At 42.6% G+C, this 20004-nt stretch overlaps 1 protein-coding gene across 2 annotated transcripts in view; it reads left to right on the top strand.

Annotated features, from left to right (window-relative positions):
- Positions 1-20004, top strand: part of AUH (AU RNA binding methylglutaconyl-CoA hydratase) — a 379877-nt gene that overhangs the window by 353942 nt on the left and 5931 nt on the right. For both annotated transcript variants that reach the window (XM_073575340.1, XM_073575339.1), the window contains 3 exons: positions 6811-6998; positions 9447-9497; positions 11549-11596. In XM_073575340.1, the coding sequence (XP_073431441.1) occupies positions 6811-6998; positions 9447-9497; positions 11549-11596 (287 nt within the window). The remainder of the gene's footprint in view (positions 1-6810; positions 6999-9446; positions 9498-11548; positions 11597-20004) is intronic.

The raw sequence follows: 20004 nt of genomic DNA, 5'->3' as shown, positions 1-20004 counted from the left end.
GATCAGTGAATCAATGTCTAGTTCGTTTTTTGCATACAGCTTGATATCATCCATGTAGAGGAGGTGGCTGATGGTGCTTCCACCCTTGAACTTGTATCCATAGCCAGACTCTGTAATTATCTGACTGAGGGGGTTCAAGCCTATGCAGAACAGCAATGGGGACAGTGCATCACCTTGGTATATGCCGCATTTGATGGTCACTTGTGCTAGTTGTCTTGACTTAACTTCCAATGTTGTTCTCCATAGCCCCATTGAGTTTCTGAGGAAGGTTCTTAATTTCCTGTTGACATTGTAGAGGGCCAAGCATTCACAGATCCATGTGTGTGGTATTGAGTCATAGGCTTTCCTGTAGTCAATCCAGGCTGTGCTGAGATTGGTCTGTCTGGATCTTGATAGAAGATATAACGTGGCACTGCTGTGAGTGGAGCCTAAGTAGGATCCCAACCCATGAGTAATATCAAGAGAAAACTTGGCACTCAACTTTTGATGATTATGAACATTTTAGTGCAGTCCAAAATCAACAACGTTTCGGTCCCAGAGTGGACCTTCATCAAGTACTGTAACAAATGTGTATCATATACAATAAGTAAACGGCATATCTCAAACACATGATACTCTGAACATAAGACAAAATCATGAGACAAATAAATATAAATGTCAAAACTGAAAATTAATCAACAGCCAATCAGGCATCATATACGTTCTTAAAGTGCAAAAGAGAAATTGGGAAGGAAAAGAGAGGTATTGGGATACCTACCCGACTGCTCAGTATAAACACACTCCAATATATTGGGATAGAAACCAGCCTGAAAATATTAAATAATCAGCCTGAGTGGTCATAAATACTAGATTGAGGTAAGTATCTCAGTTAAGTGAACGTACCGTGTAGACTGAGGTACACCTTCAAGAGGTATAGTTAAATGATCAGTGGGTAAATTGACCCTATGGAGATAAATCGATTGACATATTATATTGAGTGTGAGGGATATGTGTCAGTAATCATTTCAAAGCAATGGTACCAACCAAATTGCTCATTTGTATTAATTGCATCTAATGAGCATCCACTACAATGGGTAACAAAAATCTGTAAAAGGAAGAGATATATAGGAGCATGGAAAGAATAAATAAAGAGCGCTCAAAATTAGTAAAAATCAGTGGTGCTTACTTTCATGGATGAAATAAGGCACTTAAATATGGCCAGATGTATTCAGGAGTAAAGCGTCCTCTAATAGGATAATGGGAAATTGTTTAAATCTCTCATATAGGATAAAGCCTTTACCTATAATTATATGTCCAATAAATATAAAAAATGTGTCCAATCAATGCAAGAGAAAACAAAAATATATGGGGGATCTGGAACCAAAGATATGCTTACTTATGTATAATCTCACTGTGTCCCCAGGCAGTATTAGCGTCAGCCCTAAGAAAATAATATGGCCCATTAATGCTACTAGTGAAAAACATTATAGGGTTAAGTGTATTCAGAAGCTCACCACAGCAAGCGGGGGACATCTGCTGATTAGCCTGTCATATCGCCCACTGAACCACCACTGGTAAGATACATTGCGCTTCTGAATAGAATATGCCCCATATGCTGCTCCATAGACTATGCCCCCATATGCTGCCCCATAGACTATGCCGCCATATGCTGCCCCATAGAATATGCCCCATATGCTGCTCCATAGACTATGCCCCCATATGCTGCTCCATAGAATATGCCCCCTTATGCTGCTCCATAGAATATGCCCCCATATGCTGCTCCATAGACTATGCTCCCATATGCTGCTCCATAGACTCTGCCCCCATATGCTGCTCCATAGATTATGCCCCCCATATGCTGCTCCATAGAATATGCCCCCATATGCTGCCCTATAGAATATGCCCCCATATGCTGCCCCATAGAATATGCCCCATATGCTGCTCCATAGACTATGCCCCCATATGCAGCTCCATAGAATATGCCCCCATATGCTGCCGCATAGAATATGCCCCCATATGCTGCAAAAAAAAAAAAAGAAGCCATACTCCCCTCTCCTGGGTCCATCGCCGCTGTCTGTCGCTTCTTGTGTCAGTGACTGTTAGGCCAGCAGAGGGGCGGCGCGCACTAATCACGCCACCGCGCCCCCTGCTGCCTAAACGTCACTGACACAGGATGCAGCAGAGACAGCGGTGAGCAGCGATGGACCGGAGGACAGGTGAATATCGCTATACTCACCCATCCTGCCGCGGTCTCTGCAGCCTCGCTTCTCCACTGTCTCCCTTCCTGTCTTCAGCGGTCACGTGGTACCGCTTATTACACTCATGAATATGCGCATATTCATGAGTGGTAATGAGTGGTACCACGTGACCGCTGAAGACAGGAAGGGAGACAGTGGAGAAGCGAGCGAGGCTGCAGAGACTGCGGCAGGATGGGTGAGTATGATCTCTGACACCCCCGCTCCCCCCCCACGACCCCCAGGTATATGACCCGTGTATAAGCCGAGAGGGGGGGGGGGGACTTTCAGCCCAAAAAAATGGGCTGAAAATCTCGGCTTATACACGAGTATATACGGTAACTATACCTCTTGAAGGTGTACTACCTCAGTCTACACGGTACGTTCAATTACCTGAGATACTTACCTCAATCTAGTATTTATGACCACTCAGGTTGATTATTTAATATTTTCAGGCTGGTTTCTATCCCAATATATTGGAGTGTGTTTATACTGAGCAGTCGGGTAGCTATCTCCATACCTCTCTTTTCCTTCCCAACTTCTCTTTTGCACTTTAAGCATGTATATGATTGGCTGTTGATTAATTTTCAGTTTTGACATTTATATTTATTTGTGTCATGATTTTTTTCTTATGTCTGGATCTTGGGTCTTGAATGACTGCTCTATCTACTAGGAGCTGGTGCTTAGAGCCTCTGGTGTCAGTCCCGATGCCTTTCTGAGCTGGATTTATGTACTGGTTTATATGGTTCTGTGTAGCTTGGTGGCTATGATGCCTGACAGGAGTTTCCATGTTGTTGTAAGGCAGGTTATTGGGCGGTAGTTGGTTGGAACTGTTCCTTTATGAGGAACCTTCAAGATCAGCACTGTTCTTCCTTGTGTTAGCCAAGCTGGATGGTGGCCTTCTTCTAGCAGTTGGTTCATCTGCTTTGTCATTCGTTCATCTACCGCTGTTAATTTCTTTAGCCAGTAGGCGTGGATCATGTCTGAGCCAGGGGCTGTCCAGCTCTTCATGTTCTTGACCTGCTGTTGGATGTTTGCATCTGTAATGGTGACTGGTTCTTGCTCTAGGTGGTTGCTGTGTTTCATTCTCAGATCTTGCAGCCACGTTGCACTGGTGTTGTGTGTTTTTTCCTTCGCCAATATGTCCCTCCAGTATTGTTCAGTCTCTGCTATTGGTGGAGTTGCTGCCTTTGTGCTGTTGTTCTGTAGTTGGGAATACACTTTGGATGGTTCTTTGGAGAACAGGGCATTTATCTTTTTGGCCTCACACATATACACACACATATATTAGCAACAATTCTGCTTTTCTATTTTATATCCATTTCCGTGCCTGTCTCAAACCTGTCATGAAAAATAGCAATTCCAGCAGTGGCTCCTCATCATACGGTAGTAGGCATTTACTACAGGCCGCCTGTGCAAGCCGAAGATATAGATGAACTCTTTATGCATCAGATGGCCAAGTTCTCCAAAAAATATGACATGGTTGTCATGGGAGATTTCAACTATCCAGACATTTGTTGGGAATCTCTCTCAGGCAAAACTAACAGGTCAAGGAAATTCTTATCCTCTCTTGCTGACAACTTTATCTTCCAAAAGGTAAGGGAGAAAACAAGGGGAACTGCTACCTTGGATCTAATCCTTATAAACAGGGAGGAAATGGTTGAGGAGGTAAAAGTGGCTGGGACCCTAGGAGGTAGCGACCATGCTATTTTAGAATTTTGGATAACTAGAGGTGGAAGACCTGTGAAGACTCAGACGTCAAGGTTAGATTTCAGAAAGGCAGATTTTAAGGGATTCAGAAAGAGAATTGGAGGGATCCAATGGCTGGATATCCTTAAAGACAAAAATGTCCAGGAAGGATGGGAAATCTTGAAAAATGAAATTCTCAATGCACAGTTGTTAACAATTCCGAAAAGAGGGAAGAATAGGAAGCATTTAAGGAAACCAGGATGGATGAACACAGAACTTAAGCACATGCTAAAAAGGAAGAAAAAAATGTTTATAAAATGGAAAGAGGGAGGCATATCTAAAGAAGAATATAATGCTGTCTGCAGAACCTGCAGGGCACAAATCAGATTATCTAAAGCTGAAAATGAACTGAGGCTTGCAAGAGATGTCAAAAGCAATAATAAAGGATTTTGGGGATATGTCAAAAGTAAAAGAAAAGTCAAAGATGCTATAGTATTTTTACAGGATGAAAATGATGAAATGGTAAGACAGGATGTTGAGAAGGCTGAACTTTGAAATTCCTATTTTGCATCTGTTTTCTCTCGGAAAGGAAATGCAACATCAACTGTTATTCACTGTCCTATTAAGGGAATAGAAGAATCCAGGATATCTATAAACAGAAAGATAGTGAGGAAACACTTAGCTAACCTAAATGAATTCAAGTCTCCAGGTCCAGATGAATTACACCCCAGAGTACTAAAGGAGATAGCAGAAGAAATTTTTGAACCCCTCTCCATAATCTTTGAAAATTCTTGGAGAACAGGAGAAGTGCCAGAAGACTGGAGAAGAGCAAATGTTGTTCCTATCTTCAAAAAGGGGAAGAAGGTGGACCCAGGCAACTATAGGCCGGTGAGTCTGACTTCTATACCAGGAAAGATCTTTGAACAAATTATTAAACAACATGTATGTCAATACCTGGATAAGAATGAAGTGATTAAACAGAGTCAGCATGGGTTTGTAACTGATAAGTCATGTCAGACTAACTTAATTTCCTTCTATGACGGTATCACTGATTGGGTGGATCAAGGAAATGCTGTAGATATAGTATATCTTGACTTCAGCAAAGCATTTGACAAAGTCTCTCATACAATCCTTATTGAAAAAATGACTAAGTATGGAATGGACAAGGCAACTGTTAGGTGGATTCATAACTGGCTTAGTGATCGGACCCAAAGAGTGGTCGTAAATGGCTGCACATCCAGTTGGAAGAATGTCTCAAGTGGGGTACCACAGGGCTCTGTCCTGGGCCCTGTATTGTTCAACATCTTTATCAACGATTTAGATGAAGGAATTGAGGGTAAACTGATTAAATTTGCTGATGACACAAAGCTAGGAGGGATAGCTAATACTAGAGAGGAGAGAGAGATGATTCAAAAAGATTTAAATAAACTGGAGAAGTGGGCAGCAACTAACAGAATGGTTTTTAACAGGGAGAAATGCAAAGTACTACATCTGGGCAATAAAAATGAAAAAAGCATATATAGAATGGGAGGAATAGGGCTAAGTGACAGCACATGTGAAAAAGACTTGGGTATACTAATAGATCACAGACTGAATATGAGTCAACAGTGTGATGCAGCAGCAAAAAAGGCAAATGCAATTCTAGGATGTATTAACAGAAGCATACAGTCTAGATCACGTGAAGTCATTATTTCCCTCTACTCCTCTTTGGTCAGACCTCATCTGGAATATTGTGTCCAGTTTTGGGCACCACATTTGAAAAAAGACATCAACAAACTGGAGCAAGTTCAGAAAAGAGCGACCAGAATGGTGACCGGTCTGCAAACCCTGTCTTATGAGGAAAGGTTGCAGGATTTGGGAATGTTTAGTTTGCAAAAGAGAAGACTGAGAGGAGACTTAATAGCTGTCTACAAATATCTAAAGGGCTGTCACATTGTGGAAGGATCAACTTTATTCTCATTTGCACAAGGAAAGACTAGAAGCAATGGGATGAAACTGAATGGGAAGAGACACAGATTAGATATTAGAAAAAACTTTTTGACAGTTAGAGTGATCAATGAGTGGAACAGGCTGCCACGAGAAGTGGTGAGTTCTCCTTCAATGGAAGTCTTCAAACAGAGGCTGGACAGACATCTGACTGGGATGATTTAGCGAATCCTGCTTTGAGCAGGGGGTTGGACCAGATGGCCCAGGAGGTCCCTTCCAACTCTACGATTCTATGATTCTATGATTCTATACTGCATTTTTCAGGTGTTACTATCACTCTGGGCTCCATGAATGATTGCACATAGTTAAATACACATACATGTACCTTTAATGACTTGCATCGGTATGCATAAGCCGTGTACTAGCTTATCTCTTGTTGTGCACGACTTTGCAGTGCAACTATTTAATTAGTGCATTAATTAGCCAGCTATGCTGCCGTCCCAGTCATCGCATTAGATATCATAAATTTTCCTTAGAGAGCATTTGAATTTCTCAAGTGTTTTCTGCCAAGATATTTGTTGGAAAAAAATGTACAAATCCTCTACAATATCCAAAAGTAGAGAAAAATGTGGAAATTTCAAGTTAAACATTAGAAGCCTCTATTATGGTAGTTGGTTTCATTACAGCGCCTCGTTTTCGACAGATGATCTACAGGAAATATTACTTGATCCATCTACTGTTACAGATAAATCGTCATATATCCTTTTGTATTTTTTTCACAACACTCCAGATATGTGTTCTTCGTATTTACATCCGTGTGTGCAATAATCACATTTCCCTAATGTCTTATGTAAATCATTCTGTTTTGTCAATTTGTAACTAGAATTGGTATTTTCCTAACTGCATGATTACCAGGAAATCAGACATTACAGTATATGATCCATTAAAAAAATGCTTCTATAAATCTTTTCTTGTAATACAGGAGGAACACAGAGGCTACCACGTGTGGTTGGCGTTGCTTTGGCAAAGGAGCTTATATTCTCAGCACGTGTCTTAGATGGCAATGAAGCAAAATCCATTGGTTTGGTCAGCCATGTTGCAGAACAAAATGATGAAGGAGATGCGGCTTATCAAAGGGCTGTTGCTTTAGCTCGGGAATTCATATCTCAGGTAATTAGTATTAAGTAACTACTGACCTTGAAATGTATGTTTAGACATAAGTATCTTTAGTATTTTCTTAGGGAATATAGAAAATAGAGGGGGAATAGACTTCAATGAGCCAGAATGGAGAACGACTCTGTAGGAATAACTCCCAGTCTGGTGGATGGGAACAGCCCATGAGTTACACTGATGCCCGTGCATCTGTCACTAATAGATATGGATACGTGACTGCAAAATATGAATGCACCCATAGTGGGGCAATCCAATATGTGATCTCTGATGGCTAACATGTATTTTAGCCCTTACTGCAGAATGACATGCACGAGTGTTCTCAACGGACGTATATCCTGTAAAATGTTATGCATATATACAGTACGTCAGGATGCTGATACAGTCCCATGGCCAACTGGAGGGTGGGTGTGATTGAGAACTATTCTCCTGTTGAGATCAGAGATACTACCCGTGTTGGTAATTTATTGGTAACAGCACAGATAGTGAGGGTCGGTATTGCATTGCTTTGTTTGACATTACGGTCACCAAGGCTTTTGGTTTTGTACCGAAAGCCATAGGCCTAACCAAAAATTCTAAGTAACTGATTAAGTTAAATAACAAGTAGGCTAAGTGCACACGTAGCAGAAAATTTCTGCTGAAAAACCTGACTCCCTTCCCAGAAACCGCGCAATTTTTTCTGCGCTTTTTTTGCGCAAAAAATGCGCGGTTTTTATACGTTTTTTTCTGCGCGTTTTCAAGACGCATAGAAATAGCCAGAAACGCGGAAAAATCCGCGAAATTAATGAGCATGCTGCGTTTTTTACCGCGAAGTGTTTTTTCCGCAGTAAAAGACACATCAGTATGCACAAAAAGTGCAAAATGCATAGAAATTAACGGGAAACTTATTTTTAGCGGTTTTATTGGAAAATCCGCTAAAAAGATGCTGTGTGTGAACACAGCTGTAAAGTTGAGCTAAATGTTTTGCTGACCCCTGTGAATCTCCTACCTTTGGGATACATGGTTTAATAGTTTTAGTTACAAGTTTGAAAGAAGGCACAAGTCCATCCACTACAACCTAAAATCTATCATGTTGATCCAGAGAAAAACAAAACCCTCATGACGCAGATGCTAATTGCCCCTTCTTAGGAGAAATATTCCTTCCTGACTCCACATACGGCAATCAAACATCCCATCCCATGGTCTCACTGCTTGTATTATAAAGATTGTGTGTCTGTGATGATCCCCAACTCCTCTTATTTGTAGGCCCTGTGACACCATTACGTAGCAGTATGACATAATTATCATGTCAGGAATTCGGCAAACTAGGAAGTTTTCACTGCTCTGATCCAGCAATCACCGATTACTGACGTGTCCACATGATCATAATCCTGTAAAACTTTCCGCACAACTGTAATAAAATAATATTATAAAATAAAGTTCCCAGGTGGGCATGTAAAGGCAGTAATCCTTTTATTATGTCATTTTCCACTGAATACATAGGGGAAAAAAAACGTTTTATAGAAATATATTGGTTCTTTTTGGCAAAATGAATGAATATGTGCTCCCTTTGCAGTTGAGTCAGCGCCGCAGTTTATGGGTTGCTCTAGATAAATCTCTGTATTGCAGAACTTGTGCTTTGCGGATTTACAGGGAAGCATTACGTCGGGAACAAACAGATGTAGAACATGCTGTACACTGTGTGACATTTGCTAATGTACTTATCTCCAACCATTAGACAACTAAATATACTTTAATAATTTAAATTGGAAAAGTAAAGGTGTTATCAACAGTTTTGCAATCCTAGTATGTTCGTTTCCTTAGTAGGTTCATTAACCTTGTTACTATCAGTACTGATACCATATGGCTAAGCTATGATGTAAAATAAGAAAATAGCATAAAGGAGAAGAAAAAGAAAAATGAGCCTAGTACTCAATTTGAGTTAAAACTCCCTTGTATGCTTATATGTATTAGCACAGCTTCATTCCTGTGCAGCCTTTCCTATCTTTTATAGACCCTGTACTATTTCTCCTAACCTGTACTTAGATCATTGTACCATACATAAAAATGGCATTTGTAGTTTTTGGTTCTTTCCATGTTAGTCAATGGTGGAAGACCGCCACGCAGCCAAAAGACAACCACATTGTGTCGGACTGTGTAAACTGGATATTACAATACCCAAAGTGTGCATAAGCTAGGCTGGTGTGATAGTGTACGCGATACTCCTATGATCAAGGGAATTCAGATTTATTAATGATATCACAACATTTCTGCCAACCACCGCATCGGCCCGCACTTAAACGTCAGCTAATTTCAGCGTGACATACTACCATATCATGGTAATTCTTATTGTGTAAAATTACTGAATGTTATTTTTATATATATGTCCTTTATTTTATCGTAAATAAATGCACTATTACTGTTTTCCCAATAACCTGTTCTTTTATTCCTCTTTTTCTGGATTCCTAGGGACCAATTGCAATGAGAATGGCTAAATTGGCCATCAACCAAGGCATTGAGGTACGGTATGTTTTTGCAATGTATTATTGTGTAAAGTTTGAATCAACCTCCTAAGTTTCTTGATTCATTTCTTTAATTGTCCTTTGACCTGCTATGTTGCCTCACGCAGTGGTATTTTCAAAGTTTTTATCCTACTTTTTCTTCCAAAAACACTTTAATGAATCATCTCCTAAGTGTGTTATTAGACGTTTTGTGTTCTGTTTGCATATCTATATGTGATTATTGAAGCCAAAACCAGGATTCGCTTAAAAAGATAAGAAGTAGTATCTCTTTAGGATGTATACGCACATCCATTGTAAACGTCAGCATGCTGTCACATGGACCCATAAAGTTTCATTGATCCTTACTTATCCATTGTGGATCTGCATGTCCGAATAATGAGACTCAGAGCATGTTCTTTTCTCTTCCGTTATTCAATGTATGCAAAAAAGAGGGAAAGTCAGCTCACCTTCACAGAAGACTCCACACAAGGAAACCTGCAGTGCTGCAGTCCAGAAACCATATGAAAAAATTAAAAAGATCCCGCGTGGTTATCTTCAGTAAAAACAAGAAGCTTTATGCCACCAAAATGTCAATATTAAATCTTTATTAAACCAGATTTATTAAAAGCATATAAATATTAAAAGGTAGAACAAAATACCTCAGGTACAGAACTGTTTTTAGTTGGGTATACCCAGAAATACTAATGGTCATCATAAAATATACAGGAGTGGGCCATTTATATGGATACACCTAAATAAAATGGGAATGGTTGGTGATATCAACGTCCTGTTTATGGCACATTAGTATAAGGGGGAGAACTTTTCAAGAAGGGTGGTGACCATGGCTGCCATTTTGAAGTGGACCATTTTGGATCCAGCTTTATTTTTTCCAATGGGAAGAGGGTCATGTGACACATCAAACTTATTGAGAATTTCACAAGAAAAACAATGGTGTGCTTGGTTTTAACGCAAGTTTATTCGTTCATGAGTTATTTACAAGTTTATGACAACTTATAAAATGTGTTCAAAGTGCTGCCCATTGTGTTGGATTGTCATTGCAACCCTCTTCTCCCACTCTTGACAAACTGATAGCAACTCTGCAGAAAAAATGCTAGTCTAAGGGGGTCAGATTCCTTGTAGGAATGCTCGGACCTGACACGCACAATGTGGTGGTGCACCATCTTGCTGGAAAAACTCAGGGAACATGCCATCTTCAGTGCATAAAGAAGGCAGCACATCATCATGTAGCAATTTCAGATATCCAGTGGCATTGAGGTTTCCATTGATGAAGAATGGCCCCACTATCTTTGTACCCCATATACCACACCATACCATCAATTATGGGTGTCAGGTCCGAGCATTCCTACATGAATAGATTCTTGGAAAGTGGATTGGTCATTGTGGGCCAGTTGAATGGCCACCAAGGTCTCCCAATCTGACCCCCTTAGACTTTTATATTTGGGGTCATCTGAAGGCAATTGTCTATCCTGTGAAGATACTAGATGTGCAGCATTTGAAACAATGGATACTGGAAGCCTGTGCTAGCATTTCTTCTGCAGTGTTGCTATCAGTGTGTCAAGAGTGGGAGAAGAGGGTTGCATTGACACTGTTACACTGATTAAAATTATGCCTGCTGTGAAATCTGTCTTGTGGTTCTTGTGTAATCAGTTATAAGTTTTCAGTTAATCATATGCCTGTGCTCCGGGGCAGGACTGTCTTATTATGGTGCTCAGAATGGAGGCAACAATTGGATCACTTAAATGCCGTACTAATAAAATTCTAAGTTTAACATTATACCGTGATGCTTTCAAAAAAGGTGATACAGCGCACATGGATTTTCAAAAGGCCTCATCACGTCTAAGATATATCTAACAATGTATGTAGTTTGTATTGTAAAATCTAGTGAAAGATCCATGTTAAAATGTCGCTAATATTTATTGAAAAGATTGCGTTTTTGCACAGATCATATATCATTTTAAACCTCAGTCAAAACCCTGGACATCTAATAAGATCATATAGTACTTTATTGTATGAGATAAACATTAATCCTGTAATGCTTTCTAATTGCAGGTGGATTTAGCAACAGGCTTAGCCATAGAAGAAGCATGCTATGCACAGGTATGCATTTGTACTCGATCGTGTTACTTTACTTTTTCATGACCTTTGACATACATTTGCGTGAAAGGTCGTGTCCCTGCCTTTGGTGGGGTGCTGCTGAGTAGCCATGACAGCTGGGTGCCTGCTGGTTCCCCCGTTGCCGGTCATTGGTATCCATAAAAACATCAGCTCGGTGCAAAAAATAAGCCATCACGCCACCCCATATTCAGAAAAATGAAAACTCTGCAGGCCTCAGAAAATGGTAACATGAGCAAAATTTTCTTTTCTTTCAAATTTCCAAATTTTTTTCCACCGCTTAAATAAAAAAAAACCTCTACATGATTGGTATCTGCTCACTCGTACTGACCTGGAGAATCGTATTGCCTGGTCCATTTTACTATACAGTGAACATGGTAAATAAAAAAAATCAAAGCAATTGTGGAATTGCACTTTTTTTTTGTAATTTCAACACACATGGAAATTTTTTGATACCCCTTACCAGTCCATCATATGATAAAAGTAATGGTGTCGGTCAAAATTACAACTTGTCCTGCAAAAAAACAAGCTCTCATATGGCTATGGGGACGGAAAAATAAAATAGTTATGGCTTTTGGAGTAAGGGGAGGAAAGCGCAGAAATGGAAACTGGCAAGGTCATGAAGGGGTTAAAATGAAGATCATCAGAGCCATAGAAATATGTCTGTAAGTTAAACATACAGTGGGTAAGATGACAAAGAGAACAGCAAAATCTGACTTAACTGGTTCCCTACAAGCGGCAAAAATGTATGTCGTAGCTGCATGCCATCACCCACTCTGTAAAGTACATTTGTGTCAGATTGATCCTGCAGGCACTGTAAGTGTACCCACAAGATTAGCAGCAGACGCAGGGCTGAATTACCTGCTTTTGTCTCATCTTCACGTGCCGATTCTTGCAGTTTAACCCTCTACATGCGATTACGGGTGCCAACATGTTGCCACGGCAGCTGGAGGCCTAGCAATGGACCCCTACATGGCTGCTATTTCACTACTTCCATTAGACTCTACCTAAGTCATGGTCTAACTCGGGCGGACCTACCGCCCATGCAGACCGTGCATTGCACGGGGGCCCCTCCAACCTCCAGCACCACATGGCTAATTATGTCAAAATTCAAATTAGCCATGTGTAGTGCAATGAGGAGAGCAGCGCTGCGGGAGGCAAAGGGGCCCCTGTGAGGCAGCGGGGTCCGCCTGCCCCCAGCGCCGACTCCACACCCCCCGCTCCCCGCATTGAAGGAGGCAATGATGGAGCCTGGAGGAGAGAGCGTCAGCTGACGCTCCCTCTCCCATCATTCCCCGCTCTGCCTCTGACACAGCGGGTGCGCAATGACGTCATTGCGCGCTCACTGTGTACCAGGCAGTGCAGGAGAGGAGGCAGGAGCCGAGACGAGACAGGAGCCGGGAGCAATGCAGGCATGAGGAGAAGGTGAGGAGTGTGGGGTTTTTTTTTGTTTTTTTTTTAAATCCGTGTGAGTACTAGACTGTGGGGCCATGCTGGGGGGGCTATATACCATGTTGGACTGGGGGGCTGTATACCATGCTGGGGGGGCTATATACCATGTTGGACTGTGGGGCCATGCTGGGGGGGCTATAAACCATGCTAGGCTGTATCATACCATGCTGGGGGGGCTATATGCCATGCTGGGCTGTATCATACCATGCTGGGGGGCTATATGCCATCCTGGGCTGTATTATACCATGCTGGGGGGGGCTATATACCATGCTGGGCTGTATCATACAATGCTGGGGGGGCTATATACCATGCTGGGATGTATCATACCATGCTGGGGGGGCTATATGCCATGCTGGGCTGTATTTTACCATGCTGGGGGGGCTATATACCATGCTGGGCTGTATTATACCATGCTGGGGGGGCTATATACCATGCTGGGCTGTATTATACCATGCTGGGGGGCTATATACCATGCTGGGCTGTATTATACCATGCTGGGGGGCTATATACCATGCTGGGCTGTATTATACCATGCTGGGGGGGCTATATACCATGCTGGGCTGTATTATACCATGCTGGGCTGTATTATACCATGCTGGGCTGTATTATACCATTCTGGGGGGGCTATATACCATGCTGGGCTGTATACCATGGTGGGCTGGGCTATATACCATGTGGTGCTGGGCTATATACTATGCGGCTGTGTTATATACCATGGGGGGTACATTTTACATTATATTCTATAAGGGGAGGCTGTGTTATATAATATGGGGGCTACATCATATTCTATGGGGAGGTGGGCTGTATTATATTCTATTTGGGGCTACATTATATTCTGTAGGGGGGCTGTATTATATTTATTATATTCTATGGGGGCTGCATTATACTATATGAGGAGGGCTACATTGTATTCTATGGAGGGGCTACATTATACTATATAAGGGGCTGCATTATATCCTATGAGGGGGTTGCCATATATTCTATGGAGGGGCTGCATTATACTATATGGTGGGGGACTGTATTATATTCTATGGGGGGGTTACATTTTGTTCTATACATATATTATATCCAGCCCTGCGTAGCCTCTATATTAGATAACAACAAATAACTTTGTTGCCCTATGAAGGGTTGGGGGTGCCCAAAAAATTTCTTGCACAGGGGCCCACTACTGTCTGTGTCTGCCCCTGGTCTAATTGAATGCCTGTGAGTTTTTATGTGAGCGATCAAGCTCATACAAGTTCTAGTCCCCTAGTGGGATTAAAATAAAAAGTGAAACACATATTGAAATGTCAAAAAAAAAAAATTAGTGGCTGGTATAGTGTAATGGTTAAGTGCACAGCGTATGACATGGGAGACTGGGGTTCTGACCTGTGAAAATAAATTAAAAATAAATTATATACTAAGGCTCCCAAATTATATACTTAGGCTCTCGACTATAATACTACCTCAGGTTCATATCCTGGCTCTGCCTTATATAATATACCAGTAGTGGTCCTTGGTCAAGACTACCAGCTCTATAGTGCCTACCTCAATAAATATGAGAGTGTCACAAAGAGAGTCAAGCCGGCTCAGACCTCGCCCGCATAAACAAGGTCCGCGTCGTATGAAGCGTATGAGGAAACTCTGGATGGATATAAGACCTGCATGTCCACTGACTGAGAAACAACTAGTCACCCAACGTTTCAATATCATAAAGAGAAAGCTACACTATTATCACAACTTGAGATGGATCAACTGCACACATGCAGATCATGAAGAAAAACATGTGCAACCCCCTGAAGATCCTGATCCAATCCTGCATTAGAGAGCACTGCAGCTGGCCGAATCGAGTACTTGCATCAATACGTACCACCACCACCATAACTCAAACTAATAAACTGATCTTGCAGAAAGAACAACAGAAATATGTGGAAAAGAAGGCTGGAGACAAAAATCAACGTGACACGAAATACCAACTAACAGAAATACCAGAAAGGTGTAAAGATCAAGATTAAGACCAAGCTAGACAAGTACCTGACACAAGCTGAAGCCCTAGAGACTGCTAAGCAAAGACTAGGGAGATACACTAGAGAAGCTGAGGCCAAGAAGATAAATGCCCGGTTCGCCAAAGAACCATCCAAAGTGTACTCACAACTACAGAACAACAGCACAAAGGCAGCAACTCCACCCATAGCAGAGACTGAACAATACTGGAGGTACAAATGGGAGAAGCAAAAAGCACACAACACCAGTGCAATGTGGCTGCAAGTTCTGAGAATGAAACACAGCATCCACCTAGAGCAAGAACCAGTCACCATTACAGAAGCAAACATCCAACAGCAGGTCAAAAACATGAAGAGCTGGACAGCACCTGACCCGGACATGATCCACACCTACTGGCTAAAGAAATTAACAGCGGTACATGGACATGGCAAAGCAGATGAACCAACTGCTAGAAGAAGGCCACCACCCAGCTTGGCTAACACAAGGAAGAACAGTGCTGATCATGAAGGATCCTCACAAAGGAACAGTTCCATCCAACTACTGCCTAACAACATGGAAACTCCTGTCAGGCATCATAGCCACCAAGCTACAGAACCATATGAACCAGTACATGAATCCTGCTCAAAAAGGCATCAAGACAGACGCCAGAGCACCAGCTCCTTGTAGATTAAGGAGTCGCTCAAGACACAAGATCCAGACAGTCCAATCTAAGCACAGCCTGGATTGACTTACAGGAAAGCCTATGACTCAATGCCACACACATGGATCTGTGAATGCTTGGCTCTCTACAGTGTCAACAGGAAATTAAGAACCTTCCTCAGAAACTCAATGGGGCTATGGAGAACAACATTGGAAGTCAACTCAAAACAACTAGCACAAGTGACCATCAAATGTAGCATATACCAAGGTGATGCACTGTCCCCATTGCTGTTCTGCATAGGCTTGAACCCCCTCAGTAAGATAAATACAGAGTCTGGCTATGTGTTATGAATGGGTCACCGAGGAGGGTAGCAGGCCCAGGCTAAGCCACAGATAACCGGAAAGGTTGGTAACTAAGCAGATTGCAGACCCCTAATCCTATCCACACAACTAGCAGTAGCCGTGGAGCCTACCTACGATGATCCTAGATGCCTCGGCACAGCCGGAGAGCTAACTAAGCCTAAAGCAAGAAAGGGGATATCTAAACTGCCCCGGAGCAGACCCCAAAGGAATAGATATCCCCCAAACATATATTGTCGGTGAGACAAGATGAAAACACAAGCGCAGGCAGGAAAATAGACTGAGCAAATGATGGGGCCCACACTGACTAGACAGGACAGGAAAGGAAAGACACTGTCTGCAATCATGCAAAAAACCCTGCAAAAAGTCCAACACGTCTGATGCACAATAAACACTGAAGTTGCACAACCTCGCCGCCACTATATCAGCACTCTGGTATATTCTTAAAGCAAAGCAAAAATAGACCAATATAACAAGGGACAAAACAAACTGGCACAAGCAGTAACATATGTGCAGTGATTCAGCACAGCCCCAGCCGGAGCTGGCTGACCCGCACAAAGCAGAGATAGACAAAACCAGATTAAATGCAAACAGAATAGCAAATGAACCACTTAGCTGAACCATGCAGGGACAGAGCAGGAGACATCAGATCTCAGGAGGCACAGGAAGAAAATCACCAGCAGGGATAGAGGGAGTCAGCTGTCTTAAATCCCAATCAGAAACCCCAGATCTCCAATCGTCTTCCTCATTATCAGGTGGCAAGCCTGTCAATAAGATCAGCTCCACTACCTCCAGTAACCACCAGAGGGAGCCCAGAAAGAGAACTCGCAACCCCTCTGTCAATCTGACCAGCTCCATTACCTTCAGTAATCACCGGAGGAAAGCCAGAGAGAGTTCACAACAGCTATGGATACAAGTTCAAGAGTGGAAGCACCATCAGCCACCATCCTCTACATGGATGACATCAAGCTTTATGTGAAAAACAAATGAGATATCGATCCACTGATCCACCTGACAAGTATCTAAAGTGAAGACATCGGGATGTTTTTCGGACTGGAGAAGTGCTTCTGGTTGGTAATAAGGAGAGGCAAGGTAGTCAAGTCCAATGGAGTGGAATTACCAGCAGGGCACGTAGCAGATGTACAGACATGCTACGAGTATCTTGGCATCCCACAGGGATACGGTAACCATGATGTGTTGTATTAGTGCAGCGGTGGGACCAGTGTCCTCACTTGCCAATTCCATACTTAGGGATAGGTGCAGGGCAAGCAAGGGCTTAGGTATCCTGCTGGGCGACAGGTTGAAAAAACCTGTATAGGGACGTCAGGGAGATCAGGGCACATCCTTAGGAGAGTGCAGGAGGTGTCAATTTCCCTGTTCCCTATCGCAGGGACCATCAATGTAATTGTTTCCTCTGGTGTCCCCTGATGTGTTTTTTGTTTTGCTATTTGGTGACCGTAGGTCGTGTCGCATTGGTCAGTCACTTCGTGACATTAGCAACATCCAAATACCATCAATGGGTAAGACAGGTTCTGAAGAGCCAGCTCCACGGGAAGAATAAAATCTGCACCATCAATACATATGCCCTGCCTGTTATCAATACATATGCCCTGCTGGCATAGTTTGCTGGCCAAAAGAAGAGATGAAAGCTGCAGATGTGAAGACACTAAAGCTCCTCACAATGTATGGAGTTCTCCACCCTAAGTCTAGCACCAAAGATCGTATATCAACAGAAAGCAGTGTGGTTGAGGCTTGATAAGCATACAAGAACATCTGAACAGCATATGGGCTAAGACCTCCTAAGTCCAGGCGGGAGACCCCAGAAAAAGTGGTGGAGAATGAAAGGACTAAAATCCTGGACCTGTGTGTGTGTGTGTGTGTGTGTGTGTGTGTGTATATATATCTCCAACAATGTAGACCAGCTCACTCCTGTGAACCACCTGGAACCTCAGCTGACCTGGTTAACTCCGTTGTGCCCGGATCTGGATGTAGGAGTCCATCCATACAAATGTGAACAACGACAAAGCAAGGTCCAGCAATAACGTGAGCAATCCAGGATGCTGTTAAAAAAATTTTTTTCTTTTTATTCATAAATCCATTAAAATGCAATGGTCCAAGCAGTTCAAAACAGCAATAACGCAGGAAAGTCGTGCAGATAGGACTACGCGTTTCAGCGGTAGAACCCGCCTTCTTCACGGTCCAGAATCTCCGCTGAAACGCGTAGTCCTATCTGCACGACTTTCCTGCGTTATTGCTGTTTTGAACTGCTTGGACCATTGCATTTTAATGGATTTATGAATAAAAAGAAAAAATTTTTTAACAGCATCCTGGATTGCTCACGTTATTGCTGGACCTTGCTTTGTCGTTGTTCATATATATATATACACACTAGAGGGTGGCCTGATTCTAGCGCACCCGGTATTATAGCATTCGGTCGGGATACTAACGCAGCCGGGAGGTGACCGGCGCTAACCTCCGTGCGGCAGGAGGTGACCCGCTGCAACCGTCGGGAGATCAGTGGCTAGCGCCGCAGATCTCCCGGCGGTGGCGTGCGTCATACGAATTCCATGCCAATTTGCAGCCGGCCGCGACCAATCAGCGACGCGGGATTTCCTTTACTAACAGAGAGACAGACAGAATTAGACAATTTTATAGTAGATATGGAAAAAAAACACAAAAACCTGTTTTCCCATTTAAATATGGCTTTATATAAAAATACAAAAAAAAAACCTGCACCTAATTGGTATTACTACATAATGGCTGGATCTATTTAAAATAAGTTGTAATTAATTAGCATGTTGAAGTTTTGAAAAAAAAAATACAATTCCAGAATTAACGTCTTTGCTTGTCTCACTTCTGTGTGTGTGTGTGTACACACTACTCAAAAAAAAAAAATAAAGGGAACACTTAAACAACACAATGTAACTTCAAGTCAGTCACAATTCTGTGAAGTCAACTTGTCCAGTTATGAAGCAACATTGACTGGGAATCAACTTCTCCTGTTGTTGTGCAAATGGAACAGACAACAGGTAGAAATCATAGACAATTAGCAAGACAACCCCTAAAAAGGAGTGATTCTGCAGGGACTGATCTCAGACAATTTCTCTGTTCTCATCCTTTTTGTCTGTTGTTTTGGTCACTTTTGCATTTTGTCATTACTCTCACCCCTAGAAGTACTGTTCAGTAGCATGAGGCAGTGCCTACAGCCCACAGAAGTTGGTCAGGTAGTACAGCTCATCCAGGATGGCACATCAAGGCGAGCTGTGGCAAGAACTGTAGCTGTGTCTGTAAGCACAATGTCCAGAGCATGTAGCAGATACCAGGAGACAGGCCAGTACACCAGGAGATGTGGAGGAGGCCGTAGGAGGGCAACAACCCAGCAGCAGGACCACTACCTCCTCCTTTGTGCAAGGAGGAACAGAAGGAGCAGTGCCAGAGCCCTGCAAAATGACCTCCAGCCGGCAACTAACATTCATGTGTCTGCTCAAACTATCAGAAGCAGACTCCATGAGGATGTATGAGAGCTCGACGTCTACAAGTAGGTGTTGTTCTTACAGCCCAACACCGTACAGGCCATTGGCATTTGCCAGAGACTGCCAAGATTAGCAGATTTGACATTGGCACCCTGTGCTCTTCACGGATGAGAGCAGATTCACACTGAGCACATGTGATAGATGTGACAGTCTGGAGACGCCATCGAAAACTTTCTGCTGCCTGCATCATCCTCCACCATGACTGGTTTGGCAGTGGGTCAGCAATGGTGTGGGGAGACATTTCTTTGGAGGGTCAAACAGGCCTCCATGTGCTAGACAATGGTACCCTTTCTGCCATTACTTTCCCGAGATGAGATCCTGAGATCATATGCAGGTGCACTGGGTTCCTTCTGATGCATGACAATGCTAGGCCTCATGTCAGTGTGTCAGCAGTTCCTGCATGATGAAGGCATTGATGCTATGTAC

This window comes from Dendrobates tinctorius, unplaced genomic scaffold, assembly GCF_039654945.1.
Source record: "Dendrobates tinctorius isolate UK_male_01 unplaced genomic scaffold, ASM3965494v1 ptg000044l, whole genome shotgun sequence".
Lineage (NCBI taxonomy): Eukaryota > Metazoa > Chordata > Amphibia > Anura > Dendrobatidae > Dendrobates > Dendrobates tinctorius.
Note: the sequence above shows the minus strand (reverse complement) of the source record. Positions and strands in the feature narration are given on the sequence as shown.